Source organism: Taeniopygia guttata, chromosome 3 (assembly GCF_048771995.1).
Source record: "Taeniopygia guttata chromosome 3, bTaeGut7.mat, whole genome shotgun sequence".
Taxonomy (NCBI): Eukaryota; Metazoa; Chordata; class Aves; order Passeriformes; family Estrildidae; genus Taeniopygia; species Taeniopygia guttata.
The window spans coordinates 54732345-54759845 of NC_133027.1; the positions used below are offsets into that span (position 1 = coordinate 54732345).

The following is a 27501-nucleotide window of genomic DNA, read 5'->3' on the forward strand; positions in this document are numbered from 1 at the left end:
AAGAAAGCTCCTCACAAATTGTAATATAAAAAAGGAAATCAATGGAAAATATAATAATGAAAATTTTAAGCAAAGGAAAAGGGAAGGTGTAAACTGCTGACATTTCTTTTTTCAGAATACAGACTCTTCATCTTCTAAATTCAGTGAATTCAGTTTTTTTGTAGGACTAAGAATAGAGCCACAGAAGCAACTGCTTTGCTTAAAATTTTCATTACTCTAGCCTGTAAAAACCAAAGCATCCAAAGTAATTTCTTCTACACCCTGCTGGAATGGAGTTCTAGGTTTTTATGGAGGCAGAGCCATCTCTGCTTGCAATGGTGAAGTACAGCTTGGATCACTGACCTAGACACGCTGACACATTTTATCCAATTAACAGTAATTTCTGCTATTTTTAATTGTAATAATTCTTTGATACTAATTAATCAGCTTGGCCTTTTTTTAATGCAGCAGACCCCAGAATAAATTAGGTCTCATCAAAATAGGCTAACAAAAGTCAAACACACCAAGCTAGAAAAGTTATTATATACATCTCCTTAAGGCAATTTTAAAGTTCTTAAATAAAAAAAGAAAAGCGGTGGGCAGGAGGAGACAACACAATAGGTGGGAAAAAGGCCAACAGCATATATCATCATCTATCTGCTTTCCCACCACCATCATTCACCTATCCCTCAGGAATTTCCTGTGCCCATAAATGAGCTAACTCTGGAAGGAAAGAAAGCACGTTGTGCCTGGCCTGCTGAAACAATGCCACAGAACTAACAGTCAAAGCCTGCTTGTTGTCTCTAAGAAAAAATAAAGAGTTTCCAAGAAGTCTCCAATGGTGTTACTGAAAACCTAGATGCTGGCACTTCAGCTGTGACAAGGCTTGTTTGGGCAATGCTCACTTTCACTCTGTGCACTATGATTTCCCAGTTTGAATACTGGAATAAGTCAGTACTTGTACAAGCCCTTTGAGAGCTGTAAGTGCTTTGTGATCTGCAAAACTAAATTATTAAAATGGTTCTGGTAATCACTCTATTGGAAGTTATGTGGTTTGTTTGTCATCACCAAATCAATAAATATCTTGAAAGAACTGAGAGAGAAATGTGACAGATATGCTTGCACGCATTCATGTTTATCCTAGCAGTTAAAAAAGCTGGTGTTTTGTTTGTACTAGCAAGGCTTGGAAAAGCAATAAGAAAGTTCATTATTTAAAAAGTATTTTGCTAACTATCTCTTCAATTAACTGTATAAAGAAGAAGCCTTCTTTTTAAGTGCTGCCTAGCAAGTAATAGTCAGGAGAACACTTAAGGGTTTAGAAAGTGTTTCTGATGAGAAAGCAACATCATTCCTCATTGGAGGTATTTTCAAACATTAGAGATAGTGATACGTAGTGAAGCAGTTAAAAGTGCTTTCATCTGGGGAAACACATGAAGGAAAGAAGGAAGACAAAGGAAACAAATCTATAAGCCATTTCATTGTGCAGTAATGAACAAGAAACAAAATAGTTTCCTGTCACTCTAAATTCTTGAAAGCTACAAAGCATTCTCAATGGAGTTATTCCTCAAAAAGAGTGCTAAAGGATGATGCACCTACACAAGGAATATTTCAGTGACTTGTACTACCTGCAAATACAAGCTGTTCCAAGTTTAAGAAAAAAAAAAACTCTCCATTTATTAACTACTACTTCAGATTTCTTTAATTATATAGCTAACTCATCTTTACAAACACATTTTAAGAAACAATTTTTATATCTCTACTAGAATGAAATAGCAACCACCTCTCCAAAAGGTTCTAATTAATAGTTTATTTTTAAGAATACTTAGAAACTTGAATAATTTAAAAGGCTTAATTTTAAATTTCAATTTAAAAAAGTATAAAATATTATTCTACTCTAAGTGAGATTGAAAAGAATGGTATGGGGAAAAGAGCCATTAGAAATGGGTGGTAGTGGCAGACAAAGTTAGGTCTTATTTCTACAGCTAGACAAAAACTTACACAAAATATGACCAAACTAGTTTAAATAACCACAGAATAAAAAATTAAATTACATTTAGGAATACTGAAAAAAGTAAAGCACACATCGACTTGTGGGGTGGAGAAGGCTGGGCATCCAAGCAGCTATTTCTGTCAGGCACATTCATGGGTCTGAAGCCTGCAGTGTGACCAACCTACATTCACTTTTTCCAGTCTGGTTTACCCACAAGACCAAAAAGGCCCCTAATTCTTGATCTGGAAGAGGATGTCCCCTCATATTAGTGAGGGTTTTGAGAATTTTATCATATTCCTCTAAATTAGGACTTTTCCTAGGCCAGATAACTTAGCCTACTTCAACATTGCCTCTCACACACTGTTACAGATCTCTCTCCTCTGTCCCTGAATTTCTCCTCATGATGAGATTTCCATCAATTTTCACTGTCTTGCAACTGAGCATCCAATACTTATACAGAGAGTAACATTAACTGGTTGGCTGCTTATCAGTGTTGCTCAAAATTTTCAGGAAAAGCACTTTCCATACTACATTCTTACATTCAACTAGTCAAAAAACTTACACTAGCTCCAAGTTTTATTTTTAAAGTGTGTCTTTGGTATTATTAACAGTAATTTTCTGTATTCCAAAATATTTTAAATAAAGGCCTACGAAAATATCAGTCATTTGGAATGCTGCTGATTTTTTAAATATATATTTGTACTTTCTTGATGTTAGTATTTCAAGGGTAAAGCACATATATACAAAAAGGACGTTTGCCTTATAAGTAGAAAGATGGCATTTGGGAGGGCAGCTTTCTTCTAAAATTAGCCTATAACTCAGTTCTACACAGGTACTTTCCATTTCACTTGTGTCTTTCCTTTCTTATGTATACCAAACGACTAAATCACATCTAAGCCCTTGTCTTCCTAAATTTTTCTGCATGCAGCTTGTTTAGAGTCTCACATGTCTACGAGTTCAGAATAGTGATGCGATATCCAAAAAGGCAACAAATTCTCGTATTTCACAAGAAATCTGTTTCCTACCTTATGTGGCATATGGCCTTACTGTATACACTATTACTCAATCCTCAGTCTACCATCCTCCTGTTATATTTCTATTACAGTTCCAAGACCTTTCAAGATCATAAAGGAAAGTAATTTTCCAAGACGTGTGAGCAATTTAAACTCTTGCAAATCCAATAAATCATCAGTATTATAATAAAGAACAAATTAATTATCCAAATCAGGATTCACAATTCTGCAAGAAAATTATTTGGCTTTCCAGCATTTTCCTGCAGTATTTCTGAACTGATTAAAGACCTGCTCAGTGCAGTTCAGTATTTTTACTTTGGTAGCTATACTTCCAGGTGCAACATCACTGCCAGCACATTTGCTAAACTACAGAGCACCACTACTGTATAGTGTTTTAAAGAACCATAAAGAAACCAAGTAATTGGTGTTTGATAAGTTTGAAACTTATGGTTCCAAGTCAAGAATTTATTTACCAGTTTCTGATACAAACATCAGATATGTAATATAAAATCGAAACTGAAAAGCCCGTGTTCACATTTCAGTAAGGACCTCATATGTGCGTGACCACAGATGTGATCCAGCTGAAGCAAAACAAATCTGCTGAGGTTGAGGGGGAGACCATACAAAAAATAGCAAACAGGGACTTTTTGGAGACAGTGTTAGAAAAAAAAATGGAACAAACCACAAACAAACAAAATCAAACAATGAAGGGATGACATAGGTAGGAAGGGAAGTGGAGAAATGACTGTGACAGAAGCAGAAAGGAAGAGACAGCCCTCAGCAGTCAGATAAACCCCACTGTGCAAAGCAGGAGAGAACTTGAGGAAATGAACAGAAGCATTAGACAAAACAATTCATCCAGACAGGAATAAGCATCTCAACTAAAATAAATTAATTACAGTAATAACCAACAAAGAAAACAAAGAGATGAAACTCCTAGTCACTTAAAAAGTTTAAACAACAAAAATCCCAAAATAGTTTTCTTTTGAAGCAAACTTGAGGCAGGTCAAAGGTAGCATATTTCCAACAGAGTGATAAGAAAAATATTCCAGAACTAACAAGTACCAAAATCAAATAGATCCCAATGGATTGCCTAACCAAACCCTTTCCTTCGAGAGTTCATCCGCATGCTAAACAAGCAGAATAGTGGTTGCAGATGCTTTGCTAGCAGGAGACAGGAGACAGATTGCATCATTACAGGACTTCTGAAAGTCCTCACATGCAAAATATGACAACTGAAGAATTACAGGCCCCAGGCAGGGAGAAACCCCCAGGAATAGTCCTAACATGGAATTTACAAATTTACATCAGAATTCCTTGTCATGTATACTGTAGACACTAGAATTTTAAATCATTGCAAAAAAAAAAAAAAAAAAAAAAAAAAAAAGAGGGATACAGAAATACAGAAAGACACCACAGATTCTTAAGCTCAAAGTTCTTGAGGCATATATATGCTTAAGGCTGGAAGTGCATTCTGGGGAAGGTACGACCATGAGTTTGTCCTGTTCCTGAACTCTTCTACAAGCTTCCACTGCTATCTGCCAGCAGAAACACAGTACAAAACTAGATAAAAACTTTTATCCAGTAAAGCTATTATAATAAACTGTACTATGTTTTGTCAGAAAATAAATATATAAATTTCCCAGCAGAATACAGTTAAAGAAAGTTAAGGAAATGGATTATTTGAATAATATATTCCTGTGACTAAAAGGAAGTGTTAAATTCATCAAAAAATGCATAAACTGAATAAACTAGGGTGACATGCAAAATGTGCTAGTTTTGAACAGGAAGCAGTAATGTTTCAACAGAGCACAGCAGAGTACAGAAATGCTGTTTAGAAGCTAATTAGCCAAGGTGCTTGTTATTACAGCTTACTTGGCCTCTACCTCCAAGTCACCACACAAGACTTCCTTAGAATACAACCTGTGCTATTCAGCCCCTGATAATCTCTACTCTCCTCCATCACTTAAAGTGAAGGAAACAGCAGTGAAGTTTACCTGATTGTAACAAAGTACATGCAAACAATTTTGCTCAGCAGTGATCTTTAATAGTGACCTTGCTTGTACAGGCAAGGATCCAATTCCAATTCTTGTTATAGAAACCAGTCCAATTTTCCTCAGTGCTAGCTAAACTCATGGACCAAAAGGTAGATAAAAGTGCCAAGATCACAAGCTACAAGTATACAGCATGGAACCCATATGAGAAAAATCTCAACTGAAAACTAAGGGGAAAAACCCCCAAAAACCCCCAAAAATCTACCAAGAGCAATGTTAAACTAGAACCTTGAGAGCTGAAAGAACTGAAAGCACAAAAATTCCAACCCTGTTTGTGCAAACAAGCAGCTGTGCATATACAGCACACAGATTTCCCTCCTGTTCATAAAAGCAATTGTGCAAGTTGGCCACAAATCACAGCAGGTTGCATTAGCAGTCCTCCTGTTCTACTCCAGGCTTATGCTTAATTTAAACATAAACTGTGTTACACATGATTTCAATATTCTGTTGGACGACCAAGCAAGGGAAAGAATGAATTTAAGCAGAGTCTGTGGAGAGATAATGTGAAGGTTATAACTTAAGTGAAAAATGGCCACATTGCTAAGATAGGGCTCCAACCACCAATCTCATTGTGAAGCCTGTCCATCTGTCAGCAGAAACCTGATTTACTGCAAATAATACTGCTATACTTGATCACTGCTGTTCTGTTATTAAAGGCTCCCGAGGTTTGTTTAAGGACACCAAATGGTTCTTTCTAGCAACATAAAAAGGGTTAATAAAACACCTCCACAAAAGCCAAGTTTTTTTGAACCAGGTTTCAGAACTTTAAATCAAATTTTACCAGCTTCAATGCCACTGGTAGATGAAACTTCTTTATAAATAAAAACATTAAAACCAGGGAAACAAAACCCAAAAAAAACACCAAACAAACAAATAAATTGATCGTAAATTACATAATTTTTACCGTATATGTAAGGCTGCTTACACAGAAGCTTGTTTATGGATGTTATTTTGATGGTGGGGAATTGCAACAAACTTTAGACAAAGGCACTTTAGGATACATTCCTATAATACCACTATTCAACAAAACCATTAATAAAGCAGCCACTTTCTTTCGTTTAATAACTCCTCTGGATATACAAGCTGTTTGCAAGAGCACTAATGATGAATATTTAGATAGGGGCCTGTAAGCACATTAACACTTCATGGTATAACAATTCAGATGGGCACATGTAATCCAACTCTTCCCACTCTTAGACACCAGAACAAAAATGCCCATGTATGAGATGGGCATTCACACCATCCTTCACACCAAATACCCACTGAGTAAAACAGCTGCAGGTACTTTCTCAGGTTAATCAAACAAATGAAATAACAGCATCCAGTAATAACAAAACACTTTTTCCCTCCAAACAACAGGCCTACACTGCAGGTGGTTTTGTCCCATAGTAAGCAAACAGGAAAAAAACACATCCTGAACAGCTGCTCATTAGGTGAGCACCATTCTGCCTGCACAGCAAATGAAGCAAATGTCATGTGGAAAAAAACACAGTTACGGTCATGTAATTAGACACGGTAACAGAGGCACACACAAAAGAGGAGGGAAGACAAGTACAAATTACAACTGTATAAGCAATTTATTTCTGGGAGCTTATAATTTTTGATGTTCCTGGACCTTACCACTTCTTTTAACAAGGCTTTTTTCCAGCTAATTTTTTTTTTCCTATTGTACACTAACAGATAACTTTGGACACCCACTATAAAGAAATATCCATTCCCATACAATTATTTATACTGAATGGAACACTTCACTTGAAGACACTGCGAAAATACTCCATCAGAACAGATCAAAACAACACAAAGTGAATAGGACTTTGCAGTAAATACTATAAAGTGATGTGAATTTATTGCAAGTTTACCTGATACTCATTGGGCCAGAAAGTGCTGACAGCCAACTCTGCTCGAAGCCAGTCTTTGCCAGTGGAACCAGTGACATTCCAGATGGGATTAGCCAGTGGTCCTTTGTTCACCCTAACGAGGATGTTCAAAGTGCCTGGGTTTCCTCCATTCTTGCTGTACAGGAGGTAGCTGAAATCGATGCAGTGAGTATCATTTTCTTTCATTGTTGGAAGCTGAAGTCGAGTCTTTTCTCCGGGGTCATGGTCTGATGAAATCACTATCATATACGATCCTAAGAAAGGGGGGAATGGGAAAGGAGGGGGGGAAAAAGTGGTATTAAGGATAAAGGTAAATACTGAGAAACTGATTGTTCACTGTGAAAAATAATGAAATGCACATGTTTTCTTATCCCAGAAACTTCAAAATTCAAGTGGCATGAAATCTAAAAAGCTATATAATGGCTAGACACGTGAAAGAAGTAGCACCTACAGAAGATATCACATATCTCTGAGGACCTTTCTAGATTTCTCCACCTACAAACTTTTCTTACTCTTGTTTTAGGATCAGATAATTGGAAACTGGATCACAGATGGGAAAAATAACAAAAGTAAAGGAGCATCATTATTTTGAGGTCACTGAGGCCAAAATTCTCTCAACATGCTCAGCAGATTTGCTGAAAACAAAACAAAAAATAAGGTCCATATTCCTCAATGCAGCTTTATCGCACCCTTTTCTACCCAAAAAGAGGCAGACTTGAATTTGACATATATTAGCAATGGAAACAGCTGACTTAGGACACCAAGCCGAATTTCTTTGGAAAAGTTTTGTTTGCTGCTCCATTTACCAATGGATGTAAGGGGATAACAGAAGTTTCTACAGCTAGAAGAGTGTCCATCTTGTAAATGTGTATGACAAATATACACAAGACAAAACAGGCTGTGCCCGTCTAGCTACAATGGCAGAAAGTGGAAATCATATGTTTCAACATGCTGTAAAGGCAGTAATAATGAATCAGTCTGTCCTGCTGTCCTGCAGAATGGATGGTAAAGACAGGCTGCCATCTAACCTAGCCCAGAGCTAGGCTAGATCCATTCCTTCAGGAGTGACAACTCCAGATCAGGTACTAGGTAGTGAGTGAACCCCACAGAAGAAAGCTTGCTAGACAGGGTATGCCAGGCTGAACTTTCCAACCAAGTGAGAAAATCCAATTCAACATACAATCTGAATCATTGCTACAGGAAAATTTCCTACCCTAAATTTACCAACCCATCTGCTTAATGATTCCAGTATCTTCCTGTTGACAGATTTTCCTTTTACTTTCAGTCCTAAAGGGCATCACAATAAAAGGTCTTTACTTGTGAGGAAAGTTCAGGTTAAATCTATCAAAAATAGATTAAAAATTTAACCTAAACTTAAAAAAATAATGGATTTGTGAACATTTGCCCAAATGAATAGTGTCACAGAAGTCCTGGGAGTATGTACATGAATACTGGTGGAAAATCTTCTATAAAGTACATATATGTAAATTATTATCATTTTATGTCGAATTTTATCCTTTGATTTTTAGACAACAAGGAATTGTTGTGTTCTAGTATGTCCTAAACAGTTGTATTAGGCATCCTGAAAATTGTTCACAAGCTGTTGCTCAGGAAAAGACGAAAATTTATGTACATGGATTAAATCATCTGTGTTAGATGCTAATTTACTAGCCTGTAAAGCAAGTCTGTGCTAAAAAATTTCAGAAAAAAGAGATAAAGAAATACTATAGAATGAAAGCTGTTTTTATTAAAGTACAGTGCATGGAAATCTATATTTTTAGTAGTCATCTTTAAAAGAGGGTTTAAAGAAAACTACTACAATGCAACACAATTTAGAATTATATGTAGAATCCATTATTTATTTTTCTAATGAAGAATTTTATAAAGTAGCAATTCCTGGTTATTTCTTCATCATTAATAGCCATTTATTAAATCACAAAGGAATCCTATTATACTATTTAGGTCTGCTGGTACTTTAAGTCCATAAAGATTACCATCTAGCATTAGTTGATGACTGCCGGAGAAAGCGTTTGTAAACCACATCCACTGGTGTGCAGTTTTTATGCCTCTTGACTCTAGAATAAACTTAATAATATGCTGGTTTGTAATCTCTATTTTATTAATACATATGTTATGTAAGCACCTGGTTATCAGACAAGAGAATAAGATTTTTAAAAGTTTTGTTACTGAATACTATGCATGTGGCAGGGGAAGGCCACTTCAGCAATTTGGGATTTTTTCCTTCCACATAAAGAGTTGGAAAACTGAAAAGGTTCAGCAAAAAATTACAGACTGCTTCCCACAGTTAGCACTAATTGTCCATGGCAATCTAAATTGCCTCTTTGCCTTTTTTACTTGTATCTTGCAAATATTTTTAAGCATTACATGAAAAGCTTTTCAGTCTTGTCTAAAAAAAATATTTCTAATATTTCTAAAGCTAGGATACAGTAGATAGATCCTTGAACATCTTCTGAAAGTGAATTTTGGGGGAGAAGGGTGAAAAGGAAGAAATAGAATATAACAATCAACTTTCGCAGATTTTTTAAAATGTTTCTGTCAACTTCTCTCAAGATAAGACCACTGGAAGGGAAATAAAATCAAATTCAAATTGCAACAAATAAACTAGAAGTATTTAAAGATCTTGTTTCTATAGTAAGGGATTCTGCTACAGCCTTGGGAAGCTTCAACATACATTTTTAACATATGAACATATTTTATAGTACTCCAATTTCTCAACCTCATTTTTCATAATTTAAAAATACTTAGCAGTGAATTTGCATACATCTATCTACATGTTAGTCCTACAGCACTTCATGAAATGCTCCAGACAGCATTCATAGACCATTTATACCAAAGCCAAAGCATCTGTTCAGCTTCTTGGAAAATACTTCCCTTCTCCTCTTTTTAAACTTTAGCAGCTGTATTCTACAAATGTACAGAACCCTGCTCCCCCCTCAGACACACACCTACTCCAAGAACATCAGAAGCCAACACCAGAGTAAACTATACAGGAAAATTTTATCTTTGGGAAACATACAAAATATTTTCTTACACCTTTCATAAGAAAGTCCTTCTTTACTTTTAAAGAAATACAATAGGATTGAAAGAGTTAGGAGTTTTCTCCCACTTATATATGCTTGCAATATCTTAATATCAGTTATTAATAATTATATTATTGCAAAAATCTTCATAATATCTTAAGATATTATTGGACTTGGCAGAAATGCAAAGTATAAACAAGGGAACTGCTCACAATCTCATTAATTCCCAAGATTACCTAACTGTTTGAGATTTTCAGTGAGAGGTTAGAGCAAGTGTTACAGTTAACTATTCACAGTGGTGCTCCAGGCTGGAGCAGGGACACAGGGAGAGGAGGAAGGAGCAGCAGAAACCAAGTGCAACGGACTTGTAGCCCCCAGTTCCCATCTCCCTGTGCGGGGTGGAAATTTGGTTAATTTTTCCCCAAGATGAACCTGGTTTGTCTTTGATAGCAACTAGTGATTTACAAAATAAGTGATCTCTTTATCTTTCTCTCAACCCATGAGCTTGCCCACACTATTTTCCCCCTCGTAATGCTCAGGAAAGGACAAAAAAAAGGCAGGGTGAGGAGCTGGCTAAGGTCAACACATCAGAGTTGCCAGCAAGGTAAAGAGCAGCAGGTAGTGCTAGCTAACACTAGTACTGAGTGCTTTATTAAATCCCAGTAGAGCCAGGTTCCATGATTTTTTTCCCATTGTTACTGGCCTAACAAGGTCAGGCACAAGCAGATATAAAACAGTAGGTAAACACCTACTTTCCTTGAAAACAAGGAAGGAAAAACACACTAAACCTTGTTGTTTCCCCCAAGATTTTACAAGAAATAAGTCAATTGCAAGGGAGTCACTATTAAATCCCAAAATGGAAAAAAATAAAAAATATTAAATTAAATTATTTAAAAAAAAAAGAAAAAACAAAAACTAAATCAACATATTTGAGGCAACGGAGAAAGAAAAACTTAACATGAAAGAGCAGAAGTTCATTTTTTCTTAAAAGACAGAAAGGGCAAATTTAATCTTTGGATAATGTTGCAAAGAAATTAAAGAAGAAAAGTATCCAAAGTCATCATCCATGCCTTGCCAAAGACCCATTGCTCTTAAATATTCCTTTCACTCCCTATTTTTCACCATGCTCCAGTATGATGTCTTCAGTTACTCAGGCAGTTAGTGCAGTTACAAAATGCACACAACTCATCAGTAACATTTTTCTCAAAAATTTTTCTTGTAGTTTGACAGTCATAATGTTTCATCCTTCTTTCAGTAATTCCCAGAAGAATCTTCTTCATTCTTGTGAATTCACAATCTTTAAAATTCAGAAATATATTCCCTTTCTCCCAAGAAGCTTAAGTGCTATTTTTTCCTACTTAAATGTAGTTTAGATTTCTCCAAATCAAACTCCATCCTCACATTTAGCTTTTCTTCTCTGAACTGCCTTCTATCTATTTGCCGGTTAATAGCTTCTAATGCTATTCCTGATGTAAAAGGTCAATCCAATTCTCTCCTACACAAAATGGAAACATCAGACTATGAAACAGCTAAATGGCACTGCCTCTCAAGCTTTGACCAAGTTCATGCAAACAGTTCAATTTTAGGTTCAGTCTTTCAGGAAGATTTTGACGCTTACTTGGCATTTAAGTCATGATGATTTCTACACAGCTGTGGAGTAAGAGCTACTACACTTTCCCTGAGCCATGTCATTAAACATAGCTGTACATACCTCATAGCTTTCACTGCCTTTTATTTATTTTGATAAGCATTAAACTTGATGTCCTAGTGGCAAGAACAGATCATTTCAGAATAAATTAATTCTTTAACTAATTAATTGTGAAAAGTCTTAGGTTTTATCTCCTACTGAAAACTAAGCTCTCTTATCACCTAGTAGTTAATCGAAGTTAAGAAATCATGCTAAGATTTAAAAAAATGTCCTATAAAATAAAATGTGCTCACTGTAAGGTACCAATGTGACAAAGCAGTTTCCCGATCAAATTATTTTCTCTCACTTCCTTGCTTCCTGAAAAACGGGTTTGTATTTGAAGTGTGAAACTTGTAATTTTCAGCAGGCTGGTTTTCAGCTCCCACAAATCCTCTTTCCTCCAAAGAAGAACTAACTATCAAACCATCTCCATTTTGGGGACATACTGTGGTAATTTCTCTGTCTGTGAATGGCAGTGTCAATTACACAAACTGGAGGTTCCAGGCACTCATGCGCCTTATCCTGAAGCTTGAGAATACGTGACCTTTTTATCTTTTAATAATGACTGTGCAATACAGTCCCTGATTACATTTTGGGCAACATTTATGAGAGACTGCAGGCAAAGAACAGACACTGAAAACAGAGAAATAGGCTTGCAACTGGAAGCAGACTGCAAAGAAAAGTTCAGAAACATCTATATTAATTCACAGAAAATTATATTTCACAAGCAGTAGCATTCATGCCTGTTTTGTTCTTTGGAGAACACGTGACAGTTTGAGACAGCCCTTTACTTGTGTTTCTTTAATGTGCAGGAAGGCAAAAAATAAAGGCTAATTATAAAAAGTCAAAAGCTCTTAAATTTTTCTTCTTGCAGGGAGGATATTCTTTTCAAAAGAAAAAACCAAAGCCTATAAATACATTAAATATACTCCAGGTAAATCCCCATGTGCTTGGGTTTGATAAAACTTCAAACCATTACAGCCTTTTGCCCTCCATTACCCAACATATAGTAAAGATCTGCAACCCTAGGGCAGAACAAAAATTTAAAAAAAAAAAAAAAACCAAAAGAAATTATGAGGAAAAACTAGAGATATTTGTTAGGGTTTTTAATTTTAGTGCCCTGCACCATCAGTTAAGGATACCCCTTAAGGAGTGTGTCTAGAGAAAAATGTTACTTTGTAACACTATAATATTACTTAAGATACATTATTTGATACACACGTAAAATATTCAACATAGTTATATCCTGATTTTACCTTCTTTCATTCTAAAATATTCAAAACAATGTTATTGGTGTAAAGAACAAAAGATTTTTCCAAAATTCTTTAGATGGCTACAATTCAGAGGTATCTTTTCACTTACTTCACTTGTTTACAATATCATTCCCTATACAAGACTCAAACTGTTGAAATCATGTTTCAAGTTCTTTACAGATTGTCAAAGTGAAAGCGGGGGTGAATCAGGATCATGAATTTCAACTTCATTGCCTAGCTCAGTTCCAAGGCACCACAACTCAAATGCAAGTCAAGATAAGATTCTGAATTTACTACAGAGATTAAAAATACACAATACAGACAGGGTAAATTTTTCTGGAAAATGCAAATCATTTGGGGGGTTTCCTACTTCCAATAGAGAATGAGAATCATTAAAAGAACAAACCCAAAGCGGGTTATTAAACTACACTGTAGAAATAAAAGCAGAGCACTCAGTTTGAACAGGAACTTAGCCTCATGGACTGCAAGAACTCATCAATTCATCAATTTCACACTGACATTGCAATTTCACAGGAGGGGAAAAGGTGTCCTGCCCTCCAGGCTGTAGTTGTCGATGCCAAAAGCCCTGTTCTACAGCAAGGTCACTCAACGGGGATTCCTCCATCAACCACACCCATGGGGGTCAAGCAACAGGGACAGAGCCTGACAGCACTGATCCAGGCAAGGCAAATAAAGCCAGCATCAAATCAACCAAATAATTCATATTATAGGCAGTATGGCATTTTACCAGTATTTATTTACAACTATCATACTACTGGCTTGACACTAAAATCACTCATGACTAGTTCAATTCCATGAGAACATGAAAATGTTTGCAATTTAAAGGGAAAACAAGAAACAATAAAAAACTCTATGCTTCAAAGGCATGCAGTATTGGCAACAAAGTTCATTATGAACTTCTGACTAAAAATTGTTCCTTGGGCTGGATGTAGCTACAAAAGTTTTGTTCTCCATATTAACATTTTCAAAATTAATAAATATGAAATATCTACACTGTGGAAATGTTGGAATTCATAGTTTTCTCATACATAACACCAAAATCCTGTGGACTTGTCTGTAGTGAGGCAGAGAAAGTAGACCATGATGACATACCAGTTTTTGAGGTATGGTAATTTTCCCCCTCTTTTTTCACGTGATGGACCTTTAGCTAATACATAGACATTAGGAACTCCAAAACTTGAGACAGAAAAATTTCAGTAACTGAAATTTGCATTGCAAGCTTGTAGTGTCTGTACAAGAGAACATTTATAGTGCATTGTGCTCCTTTGAATTGCCTCTTCTAGCAAAACATTCAGAAAATGATGTTTGATATGGTGTGTCAGGCTGGCTTATGAAAGGACAGTGTTACTGAACAGTAAGCTGCATTTCAGTGAGCAAAAGGCACATGGAATAGTTTCATATTCATTTAGGGATTAAGCGAGGTACTCTGTCATGAATTTTTTAACATCAGTGCCCATGAATGGATGGCTAAGACAAAAGTAACAGCAGCTCTGAACTGTGTGGATTTGTGCTGCAAACCCATAAATACCCCACGGATCTCAGCTTAGTGGCTCTGGGATGCTTCTCAGTCACCCAGGGGCTGACCTGGCTGCCCAAAGAGCAGCACACATTAGCCAGCTTTCTGTCTGGAAGAAAATGTCTTTCCTAAGCAAAATTTCCAAGAAACTCACAACTCCAGATTAACATCAACTCGGGATGAAGCTATCCAATTGGGATATCAAATAACTGGGTACCATTTGTGCCTGTCCAGCCTAAAGCCAGTCAGATGTTTTAATCTGAAGCTGTTCCCAGAGCAGCAACTAAAGTTGCCAAACTCCAAGGCACTCCTGCACCTCCTGGGAAAATTTCAGTCTCATGAACACACCAACACCTAAAAACACTTGCAACAACTTCACTGCATGAAAAAAGCAGGTGCAGAGAAGAGTTTAAATCCATTTTCCTTCACCATTCCTGTTAGCTCATCTGATATTACTTGACTGGATAAGGTGGGCAGTAATGCAGACATCTCCCTTTTTGTGACAGACTCCCCAGGATGAAAGACCAGTGCTGGCCCTTTTGTATCCACCTACAGGTCTACGATGCCACTGTGTCACTACCACTGCTGAACATTCAGCATTCAGATGTTTCAGATGCTGATAAAAGAGACATACATTACTGAGGATGTTACAACAGGTGGGGATCAAATTATCTGTATCTGTAGATATTATTTATTTGGATATAAATTAAAGTGAAAAATGAAAATATTTAAAGTAGTCTAGGTCAGTTCTGAGCACTTGCTTAAGACTTTTGTGTACTGCTGTGTGTTTGCTGCAGTGCACAAAAACAAATTCACATAGAATACATAAATGTCAGCCAAGGTGACCTGAAAGCTCACAGCACTGAAATTCACAGGACTTTTACTCCTACCCCATGCCCTCCTCCATCTATGCTCATCAGACCCTTGCAAGGCAACACACAAATCCCATAATAAAAGGCCTAGATCTCCGGCACCTTCCTCTTGAGAGAGACAAGGAGACAGAAATGTTTGATTTCTTCCTAGGTGAAGGTAATTAACTCACTCCTCAAAAAGTCCAACAAGAAGCAGAGCCACATAAGAGAGAAAAAGGAAGACAAGTGGAATTTTTCTCATTAAAAACCATAGTTACAAGTAACTTCTTTCAATTATTTTGAAAGTATTTATAAAAATGCAGATCAAAATCTATCTTTATGATTATTTTTTGCTGTTGTTCCCAGATAAAAAATACTCTGCAAACACTCTAGGCTTTTTTCCCTTCTTAAGTACTAAGTGTCATTTAGATTTTAACTGAATGGGAAAAAAAATATAATTTTTGAATGTGCATTCATACTCAGAGTGTTCTTAAACACATTAGTGATTCTTCCAAAAGCAACAATATTAAAAGTGCATTGAGAAGACACTTATTCCTATCAGCTTAAAACACTGAAACAGAAACAAAACTGGTCATTCACTGGACAAGCATGGGACAGGAGAAAATAAGAATCAACAATCTGCTGAGAAACTACTCCCAAGTATCGCCAACAGTTAAATAAAGCTAATTACCAGACGTGATAGCACATAACTGCTATTACAGACCTTTCAGAAGAGGAAATTAAGTGTCCTATATTTCTTATAGCAGTCTTAGAATTTATTTAAAGCACAGGAGGTTCATAAAGCATTTTCGCTGGATTCTTTAGGGGTTTTTTGGTAACAGGAAGAATATTCATTCCTTTATTTTCAATCACTTTTTATTAGCACCAAATAGTAATGTTTCCTGTTATGAAATAATTTCTTCTCAGAACATTGCTTTATGCAACAGTGAGCTGAAGAATCTCTATGTCCAGGTTTTGTTGCTTTTACAAGTGTAGGACCTACACTAAAGGAGTTCCTAGACTAAATGCAGAACATGAGTTAAGAACCAACTGCTGGGAAGGATTACCACTGACAGGAGTTTTGGAAAACAATTTAAAACAATATTTAAATAGTGGAAATAATATTCATCTTATGCATTCAGATTTGTTTGCTGCTCTTCAAAATATCATCTGACTTCCCCTTTAAATGATATACCTCACATTGTAGTGCCTCACACTCCAGTTTAGTATAACCATAAGTCAAGCTATTGTCAATAAAACATCTCTACTCTCTAGTGAACTCAACTACTTGCTTAAGGAAAAAAACTGGAAACCTTGAAATTTATTAAGTTCCAAGGAAGTCTTCCATCTGTCTTCCAGACCATCAACACATGCTTATGCATATTTGTAAAATAAAATCTTGAGCAATTTAGCAAGTGTGATACATTGACACTGAATGCCCCACAAAGAACTGAATATTACATAGATGGAAAGGAAGAGGCTAAAAAAGGATCATATACAGAAAGCTTTTTTTGAAATTATTTTGATTTTATAGTTACTGATGGTAATGTTGATCTCGCAAGTGCAAGCAGTCCTATAATGCATATCTCTATGAGAATTGTAATAAATAATTTAACAACACCTAAAGACTACAGTCAAAATCCATGAATCATACATAAGCAAAAAATGCACTGAGGAATGCGCTGCCCAAGAGTAGAGGGATTCATACACCACTATATTAATTACCACAGAAACTAGATTAAAACCCCTAAATACACATTGCACACCAGAAAGAATTAACACAGACAATAAAGATAACAAAAAATGGAGAAAACCCCAAGCCAAAACACAGTTAAAACATTTGTCTTGATACCTAGGAAGGCTTACAGAATAGATTAAAACCTTAAGTTCAGAAATTAGAATTCCTTGCTCTCCTAGACACTGGAGCTTGCAGTTAAAACAAAGACATGGGGTTTATGGTGTGTGACAGCTCTCGTTGCCATACTACACATCGTGCTAACAGCCCTCTGCTCCACAGACATCAACTACTCTTCTCTCCCAAACACTTCAACTGTTTAGCATTAAGACATCACACCCAGAGTAAAGGCTGTAACTTGCACGTGGCTGGATGCCTGCTGGATCTCCATCAGCCATGGTGGAGCCTAGGATGCCTGAGAGGTCATCGTATTTTCCATCCAAAAAGGCTGCTTTAAAGCAAATGGATAAATAAGCTCTCCCTATAAAACCCTTGCCTCCCAAGTTATATTATCAGCTCAACAGGTTTTACACTCTAGTACACACCAGCTTTCTTCTAGAGGGAAATACTCCTGAAATAGATGGAAACAACCCTATCTATTATAAAAATCACTCATGTTAGCATACTAGCATTTTTATAGTGTTTTGAAGGAAATAATTTGTGTCAGTGTCCAGCAATAGAACAACAAGGAGAAAGACTGCAGATAAACTAGAACTGCAAGAGAAAACTTGAAGCTCCACAGCTATGAATCGGGTTTGGTCATTTTTCTTGTTGTTTCAGGGATTTTTGTTTTCATCTCAGAAAACACCTCGGTTTATGAAGATTCACATCTTTCCTCCTAACACCACACTTTCCAATTCACAAAAATTTGAAAAAGCTTTTTGCTTCCAAATAACTAGTTTATACATGTGACTATTTAAATCCTCCTCTATTTTGAATACTAAAGTTCACAATGCCAACAAAATACTAAACATATTCATCACAGCCCATGATATATAGCTGGGAATTTCATGCAGGTGGAACATTTTCTTGGCACCAATTAATGTGATTAACCTAAAGTTCTAAAAAATACAAAAAACCTGATAAATCTACCCAAATATGTACCATATGAAGGATGAGAACCTTGCCTCCATTTCAGACAACTGGTGAACTTTTAACACTAATATTCATTAGACAAACATGGTACTTAATTCTTAGGGCTATTAGGACATTGAACCCATGCTCCACAAGTAACTTAATGCAAGTATCTTCTATGATTTGTTTCCCACTTTTGTTTTCTCCAGTACAGATATCAGAGTACCCAGTCATCCAAAAGCAATTTTCTTTTCTTTTTTAAGCTGTAATTAGGCTTTTAAATAAAAGTTATGCAGTTGTACTTTCTAAAGGAATGCATAACTTATTCTGAACTAACAATATAATTTCAGACACAAACTTTTCTTTCAAAAGTAGAATTTGCTGAAACCATAAAGGAAAACTGAAGTTGTTAACAACCAAGAATTATAATACTGCCTTCAAATGTTTTGAATGTCCAAATAAGAAACTCAGGAATCAAGTAGCATCTCAGAAAATAAGGAGACATTAATCTTATAGTATTGTCTTCTAACATTAAACATTTCTTAAAAAAATAATCTCTGTGAAGGAAATATCAAACTAAGTTAGAAAATAAGCACAGTTGTTAATCATGACAGAACAGTTACTGAAAAAGATTTTTTTTTTATAAAAGATAGAAAATTTGTTCCTCCTATGTTTTACCTATCAACCCTCTTGAGACTGACCAAGAACTAACCAGAATTTCCCTATATAGAATGCAAATGCACAGCAATTAGGGGAAAGAAAAGGAATTTTTTTTCTTTCCAACTGAAAAAGATAAAAATAGGCAATAGATTCTGAGTACATTCCTTTCTCACAAACTGAAGACACAACTGTTCCTGGCATTTATGCACATAGAAACATTTCAAGACAAAAGACTGTGACAGTAGATAGCAGAACATTTCTGACTCTGGCAAGAGACAGTTATTAAGCACTCAATCCCACAATTCAATTAACATTTTATCTAATCATCAACCTGAATCTCTCTTACTGCAATTTAAGATTATTACTGTTTAACCTATTACCAGCCAACATGAAGTTTAGCTACCCCCTTCTTTGCACCAACCTTTAACTTCTTGAAAATTTTTATTTCCTTTTTCAGTCCTGTAAAAGAGACAATCCCAATTTTCTTCAGACTTTGCACAGAGGAAATGCTGCTGTTTAGCCCTCTGTCATTTCTGCTGCTTTCCTCTGAGACTTCCCAGAACAGGCATTCTCCTTCCATACTCCAAACTGAATAAAAGTACCTATTCTTCTAAATGCACTAAGGGAAAAAAAAACAAACAAACCCACACAACAAACAATCAAAAAAAAAAAAAAAACCACTGAAAATATTATTTAATGTATATTTACACAGAACATTGTTTACAAACCAATTCTGTCTACCTTTTTCACAACAGCGTAATAAACCTGAGCAGTTTCACAAAATAATTTCTTCTTCATTATTTTTCAATTCTTCTCGATGAGTACTGCCCCAATGCATCATAATCATTTCTGAATCCCAGATTGCCCTCAAATTGGCTCACAGGTAGAGTAACCTGAATAGCTTCAGCCAAAGAACATTTGTTATTCCATCATCCATGGCACTAACAAAAACAATAAAAAAGACTGGATGCTATCAGTGTTTTCCAAGTGGTTTTTCACCCATCATAAAACCCTTTCCATTTCATCAAGATGTTTCCTCCGTAAGCTTAATGAAGAAAGTGGTATCTACTGCTTTCCTTTCTTCTCTTCATATATTTATAGAAATATATTTGCACTTCATTAAATATAATAGAACTTCTTTCTTGGCACCCTCCAAGTATCTGTACCTTAGCTCACTACCACTTTAATATACTGTCAGGATGAGGTTATGGAGCTGAAGGTCATCAGTTCTGGTGGACAGAAGACACTTCATTCCAATGCCTACTCCTAAGCTGCCCAGATCAGCAGCAAGAGCAGCTATTCCCTGGCCTACAGGTATCAGAGAGGACAGGCACTCACAGATAACTCCATTCAGGCCATCCAGACGAGCCAGGCAGCCTCTGCACCCCTGAGTCCTGTGTGTCACCTACACATCTCTGAAACAGTCCTTTCCCATGCCACTGCCAGGTCTTTCTTTGTTCAAAATGATGGAAATGGGAAAGGAGAGGCAAGGCAGCACTTTCTGTAGCATAATCCCAAGGCTATTGATGGCTACCTCATGCTAGACTTCTGTAAGGAGAAGACATAATGGAACACTGGTGGACAACACAAGGCATGAACTGGAAGACAGCACAGCACCAGTGCTGGTGGCCAAGCAGTGTCCAGGACTGCATCCCAAGGGCTTGGGCTTCAGGTACACCTTCTTGAACTACAACGGTGTGCAAGCAACTCACAGTCCCACAGCTCTGGGAATGTTTTGCCCCTATTAAAGCAAAGTTACCCATGACACAGCAATTTCCATTTAGAGTGTTAATTCATCAAGCAAAAATTAGACACAAACAACAGAAATCAGTTAAATGTGTCCACATAATTACATGGGAATCAACTGTTTGGGTTGTGGGGTTTTGGGTTTGCTGGTTTTGGGAAAGCTGCAAGTAACCAAGTGCATGACTGCAGATAGTGGCGAGGTGGAAAAGAAATCCATCAGTTATCAGTGCAAGAAAGCATTCTGCCTCTATACAACTGCCATCTCACATTCCCTCCTCCAGTGTTCTCATTATTACATAAAAGATACATAAACACATAAAGAAATGGATTCATAGACCCACAGGAACAAGTAGGCTGCTGCTTCATCTGAAGAAAAAGCAAAACATAAAACCAAATAAATACCTTCAAAAGCTGAAAATACAGCTAATAAAACCCATTAATTTCTTTTAATGCCACATACAAATTATGATTTTAGTTGGAAATTTACTGAGAAACTTAACAGAATAAAAATAATGCCTTGAGAGATGTAAGCTATATTTTGAAAGAAGCAGTATTTTCCTTTAATATTATCAAGCATTTTTGAAACACTCAACACAGCAAGGGCAAGGCAAGGCTTGAAGCAACCATATGGCTCAGTCATTTAGCAAAACAGGAATTAAGGCAGTGCAGGTGGCTATGGAAGTATTCAATGATGTTTAATTTTAATGAACTAATTTGAACAATGTGTGATAAAATCAGCATATAAAATGATGCATATTACTAGAATTATCAGGAGAAATGCCTCTCTACTGCAAGGCTCACTTGTTCTACACAAAAGGCACCTTCAGACATTGTGGGTGTGCAGGGATATAGGATGGTGAAGCCAAAAGAATTAAATGAAAGTATATATCGAATACACATAATATTTACACCTATGTAATACCAGACACCTGAAGCCTATCTAAAACAATTACTCCAAACTCTGCCCTTAATTTTGCACTTCTCTTTTGCCAGAACTTAGTTTTGTATCATAGCAACGAATTGTCGGTTTACTTTTGCAATTTATATTCACTGTATATATTAATTTTTGAAAATTAGCATTTGCTTGAGAATGCTAATGTTTTCATATTACATGAGATCCAACGAATCAATAGATTCCATGAAAAAAAGGAATTATAATATTATGTAAACCATGCTGCTGAAGTTTAAAATCACAGACAGGTATAACTTTTGGGAAGAAAAACTACCAACAGGCCATAATTTTTAATATCTGCCACAATTCCTCCTTTAATTCAAAGGTCAGCAAGCACATTTGCTTCTGTGAGTGATCAGTGCCTCACTGTCTTTATAAGGCACAATTACTTGGACAGCTATTAATCATTTCTAACAATTAGAAACATTGCTCCTGTCTTCAAAGAAGGGATGGTCATGAAGGTTCGCCTCCATTCAAAGCCTTAAAAATTGGACTACTTACTCCAAAGTGACAGGGGCATCACATTGGTATGAAAAGAGAATTCTATGCTGATAAATCATAACACAATTTAAAGTGCTGTGCTGCCAGAGAGACTCACTTTAAGCAACATACTGGAAAATTTCCATTTGATGTGAGTTATAACAAGGCTCTTCCTCTTACCCTTTTATTTTAAACTGAACACACATGAACCCTTGGTACCCAAAGTAATGAAAAGCACTGGAGTAATCCTGCACCACCTCCAGACATGCAATTTTTCCACTGGATTCAATAGAAACCATCTTTGCCTTCCATGAATCATTTTGGGTGGTGTATAATTCAGCTGAGAAAGGGGCAAGACAATAACATGTAAACCTAAGCACAATAAACATCAATATTGCTCTGAATTATTTCTGAGAGTTAGCCAATAAACAGATTTAATACTACACAAGTCTCTCTTAGGTTTATTAACTTCTACTCAAGACCACTCATCACAAGAAGATAAGTAGGCAAAAACATTCTTCTTCACATTGAAGCTCTATACTGCTACCTAATTCACATTCCTATGGCAAGAAACTTATTGCCCAGGAATAAAGTAAATATAAAGAGGAAGAAAGTTTAAAAGAACCAAACAAAAGAAAAAAAAAAAACCAAAAACAAAACTCATGTAAACAAAACAAAACCAAAAAACCCAAAGGGCAAATTCAATAGAATATAACATATAAATATGAATCACCCTGAAACGTCACATAAAAAAATCACATCAAATATGCTGTTGAAAAAAAAGTACCACAAAACCAGATGGAACAGCAGAGATGAAAATTAATATAAGTGAATGGAAAGCAAAGCTAGACATGCACAAAAAAAAAAAAAAAAAAAAAAAGAATACACACAAACACTTTTTAAAAGGCACCCACGGGGCTGCAGAGAGGTTAACGACAGAGTTCCACAGGATCAGCTCTAGAATACATCACAGTACAAAAAAACAGTAATATTCTGCAAGACATCTTGTGGCACAAGGCTGTGAGACGTCTCAAAGTAATGGAGAACAAGAGCGTTACAAACAAAGGTGTATTAAAAGAAAGGAGAATAAAGGGTGAAATACAGTTGTAACACACAAAATGCCAGAAATTTAAGACTTTACATGCAAGACTTTGATAAGTGAAAAGACAGAGAAGCAGGAGCAGAGGGGTTCAAATGAAAGACAGAAATAGGCTAAATAAAGATAAGCAGTGTGGAACTTGACGAAGTCCAGCAGCACAGTATGGGCAGTTGAAAAATTAACCTCCCAAAGACCAGTTAAAATAGAGCTTTAACTAAGTTATTTTGCACAATAAACCTGTGAAAGATATTTTTCCGAAAACAACACCTTGTAATATTATATTTCAAGAGTTCCAGGATACGTCTTTCTTACACACAGGTATTCTCCATGTTCAAAAAGTAAAACCTTCCACTTTTAGGCTACCAATTCAAAAAAAAAAAAAAAAAAAAAAAAAAAAAAAAAAAGATTGCTAATAGTAAACATTTGGTAACACAGTTGTTCAATGGATAGCTTGAATTTAGTGACCTCAACATACTTAAGGCCAGTATCTGCCTCATAAAAACATCTCTATTACTTGAATTTCATAGACAGCATTAAAGGAACAAGCAGTAAAAACAAAGTACTTACGGGTTTTGTTTCACCTAAGTAGGCACACAAGTAACAAAGAAGCCTAGATTGCAACTCTTCCAGTCCTTGTCTGTGGATAACTAGATAATTAGGCTTCCAGACTACAAAAAAACTTCAAATATTTTGTGAGAAATAAAAATAGCCTTAAGAGACCTAAACAAAGCCTGCTCAGGGCTCTCCTCTACTTTCCCCAGGAAGGACTGAATTCACACATTGAGGCTGATGCAGGTTTTCTGAAGCTCTGTCCCTCAGTAAATCTTTGCAGAAAGGCTGTGGAAACCACTACTACAGGGCTACTTTGAAACATCTCATTTGAAGATTTTTTTTTCTTTCTTTTTCTGATGTGCTTGTTCAGCTGCAAACAAGTAAAGTCTGCAACATCCACATAGATTTATTTCAGAGGCACAAGTGCAAGAGAAATTTTATTATTTATTCCATTTCTAGCTCCATTTTAGGGGAGTATATATATATATATATAATATATATATATAATTTTCCATCTTTCATATTAATCAGTGCTGTTATATATATCTTAAAAGGGCTCAGCTCAGGTGAGACACTGAGACAAACTTCCCAGAGAAGCTACAGATGCTCCATTCCTGGAAGTGCTTAAGGTCAGGCTGGACAGGGCTTTGAAGAACCTGGTCTAGTGAAGGTGTTCCTGTCTGTGGCAGGGGAGTTTGGAACTAGATGATCATTAAAGTCTTTTCCAACTCAAATCATTCTATCATTCTATGATTCTATAGAGAATATAGAAATGAATGATGGTATGGCTACTTTTCAAAGGAGTAGGGAAGGAATAAAGGGTTTAAAATTGTGGAAGTAAAACCACAATAATACTCTTAAGTGTCTTACTTCTCTTATTAATATATGATAATCATACAAAATAAAACTAAGTCCAAAATGTATAGGGACAGAGAAATTATGTCTAAGGAGTCGAACAGGCTTGAAGAGAGAGCAGAGAACAAGAGTTAATTGGATGGTTGAAGATAAATTGTTACTTCATTCAAAAATAATTCTGAGCATTAGGGAAATTAATAATAATTCCGAAGTCTCAGAAAGACTAAGTGCCACTGGAAAATAACACCAGCAAAACCACCCTTTTCTCATATATTTGATGCAGCAGTAATGTGCAGTATTAAGTAAATTGAATAAAGAAAATGGTATGCTTCTGTGTGATGACTATTTTCTTCAAAAACATGCAGTTTTAAATTTTTTATTTAAGACCCTATAATAAATCAGATTTTGATGAAATGCTTTCATGTACTGTGTCTGGGGGCAGGGGAATAAAAGGGGTTATTTGTTCCAACTTTTTAAATTAAAATATGCCTCATATCTAACCCACATCCATAACAAACCCATATCAAGCTCTGGACGAGGATAGTGGTGACGAAAACACATTTTTATCAAACAGTCATAGTGAAGTACTACCAACCATTTAAAATATGTCATTATTTACCTTCTACTAAAAAAAAAAAAATTCTCAGCAACTATGAGACCAGCACAATACTTAAGAACTGGAGAATTGGAGAAATGGACAGGACAGCAAACACAGTTCTGGACCCCTTAACTCACTTTGTCACCAGATCTTTGACTCTTCATGCAACCTCTGTCACCTACTCCTACATTAACTTTTCATGAAACAGAGATGAAATCTCTTCCACCACTGACAAAGTATCAGTTTTATCTTCCATCTTCTTGTTCTCCAGCATGTGTACTGTGGTGTCTTTGGTGCCAAGCAAGGTTTTGCCCCACTGCTGAAATGATTCAACCTATCACAGGCTCCTTTCAATTCAATTATCAATTATCAATTCTGGGTCTCCCCCAGAAATATTTTGTCCATGCACACTGTATCCCTAATAGAGCCTGCTTAATTTGCAGTGCTTCCCTTAGGCAGGGAAATGCAACATGGCACTAAAATGGGCCTAGGTATCAACCTCAAATAAATCAAATTATTAAAATCTCTGGGAAAATGTGTTTCACAGAAAACTAAAAAAATTACCCTTTGTCCATCCTAGCCATATAATTAATCAAAGACTACTTACATTAAACTAAGCTGTTTTGCCAAACATAGACTCAGCTCCGAATATCAAGTCCCTCTGAAAAATAGTTAAGAATTTACTAATCTCAAGAATATCTAAGAAATTTCATCTCCCTAGGAAGTGGGAGCAGAACGACACCAACAGGGGCTGGCAACAATGCAGTGAAAACAATTTCAGTGTTTATTTCATGACACTCACCATTGATCAAGTCCATAAAACCTTTGAATCTAATAGAAGAACAGATTACCACTTAACTTTATTACTGGATAAAATCTTGCAAAAACAGCAAAACTAAGAACCTGTGAAATGAACACTTGTAACAAAACAATTCTTGTCTAGCATCAACACCCTCCAGACTACTACAAATGGCAAGGAACAGTAATGCTTAAGTTTTTCAAGTACTCACTGAACGCAAAAAGTGATGCAAGTTTTTTTTAAATTCACTTTTTCATACTATTTAATACTTTCCATTGACCAATGCATTTTAATAACTTAAGAAGTGAGAAACGTCCTTCAACACATATGCTCATATCTAAAAGCTGCTTGAACTTAGATGTTCCTGCAGAGGTCTGCTAGAGAATCATCTCCAGTGAGTTACATGCAGCTTGCTGGTTCTAAACTTCAGATTTTGGGAGAAGCATAATAAGAGAAAAAGCATGAGCAGAGAACAAAAAGATAAAACAAAGAGATTAAATGTTCTTTAGGGAGACACTAGTTTTCAGTTCTTTGTTTATTTTCTCAGTGCAAAAAAATAAGTAGTATATACACAAAAGACCTCACCATTTTTGGAAGCTTATAAAGGCAGATGCCTAGGACACACGAATGAGCCGTGCACAGCTTCCTAGAAACTGGCTACCAGACTCCTCTCCCTTGCTACCACTGTATCACTAAAAATTGTGAGACTGAAGATGCATTCCCCTCTGGCATTCCAATTTCAGGAGCTGTCTGTTGCTGTATAAATTTTCAACAGGAAGGAGAAGATATGGGCAAAAAACAACATCTAGAATTTTTCCTGCATAAACTGAGACTATGAAATCAAATCTTCTGTGTAGTAGACAGGAATGTGAAAACATGGTTGGTCCAGTTGTCTGTTCACAGCTTGTCAACACTTTTGTTTGGGTTATTCCTTTGTAGAATATTTTTATCTGAACTAAAATTCACCTTAAATGAATGAAAACCAAAGCTGAATGCTGCTTTCATGCTTTCCAGCGCAGAAAGAGGATGGAAAGGCAAACAGAAAATGTTTTTAAATAAACTATAAAAATTATTTATCATTTGTTTCAATTATACCCTGTATAAAAGTATATTTTCATAAAATACAAAATATATTTTCATAAAAGTATATTTTCATTCGCTTCTAGGCAGAAAACAGTATTCTTGACTATATAAATAACTTAATCAGTGATTCATACTTTTTCACTTACTCAACAAATATTCTCCCAGCTTCAAGACACCACAGAAATATGTAACTCACCACTCAAAAAAAACCCAGGTTGTTTCATCAAATGATTGCAGGCTTAGAGCTCCTCCTGAGCCACCTCCACTTCAAGAATCCCTAATCCAAGATGCTGAAGGTGTTATATAAATTAAAGAATCACTAAATGCAAAAAGGCCCCACACCTTTCAGAAAGTGTAACCAAATAACAACAGTGTTGCAATAAATCATGTTTTCTCAAAAGAGCAGAATGAGTCAATTCTCCTTGCCTACATGTAAAAGTCAATATTTTAAGCAATATCCACAACTACAAGCTAGTTCCCAGCACACGTCTTCCAGCTGCTACTAAGTCTTGCAGCATGAAACAGAATATTCAGCTCCTGTTATTACCCACCACAGAAACAGAATTTTGCAATAATATTCATCCCT

General features: G+C 36.0%; 1 protein-coding gene across 20 annotated transcripts in view; it reads right to left on the minus strand.

Moving 5' to 3' along the window:
* The window catches only part of PTPRK (protein tyrosine phosphatase receptor type K), a 374534-nt gene that overhangs the window by 239012 nt on the left and 108021 nt on the right, over window positions 1-27501 (minus strand). For all 20 annotated transcript variants that reach the window (XM_030267876.4, XM_030267874.4, XM_030267872.4 and 17 more), the window contains exon 3: window positions 6896-7167. In XM_030267876.4, coding sequence (XP_030123736.1) covers window positions 6896-7167 — 272 coding nt within the window. The remainder of the gene's footprint in view (window positions 1-6895; window positions 7168-27501) is intronic.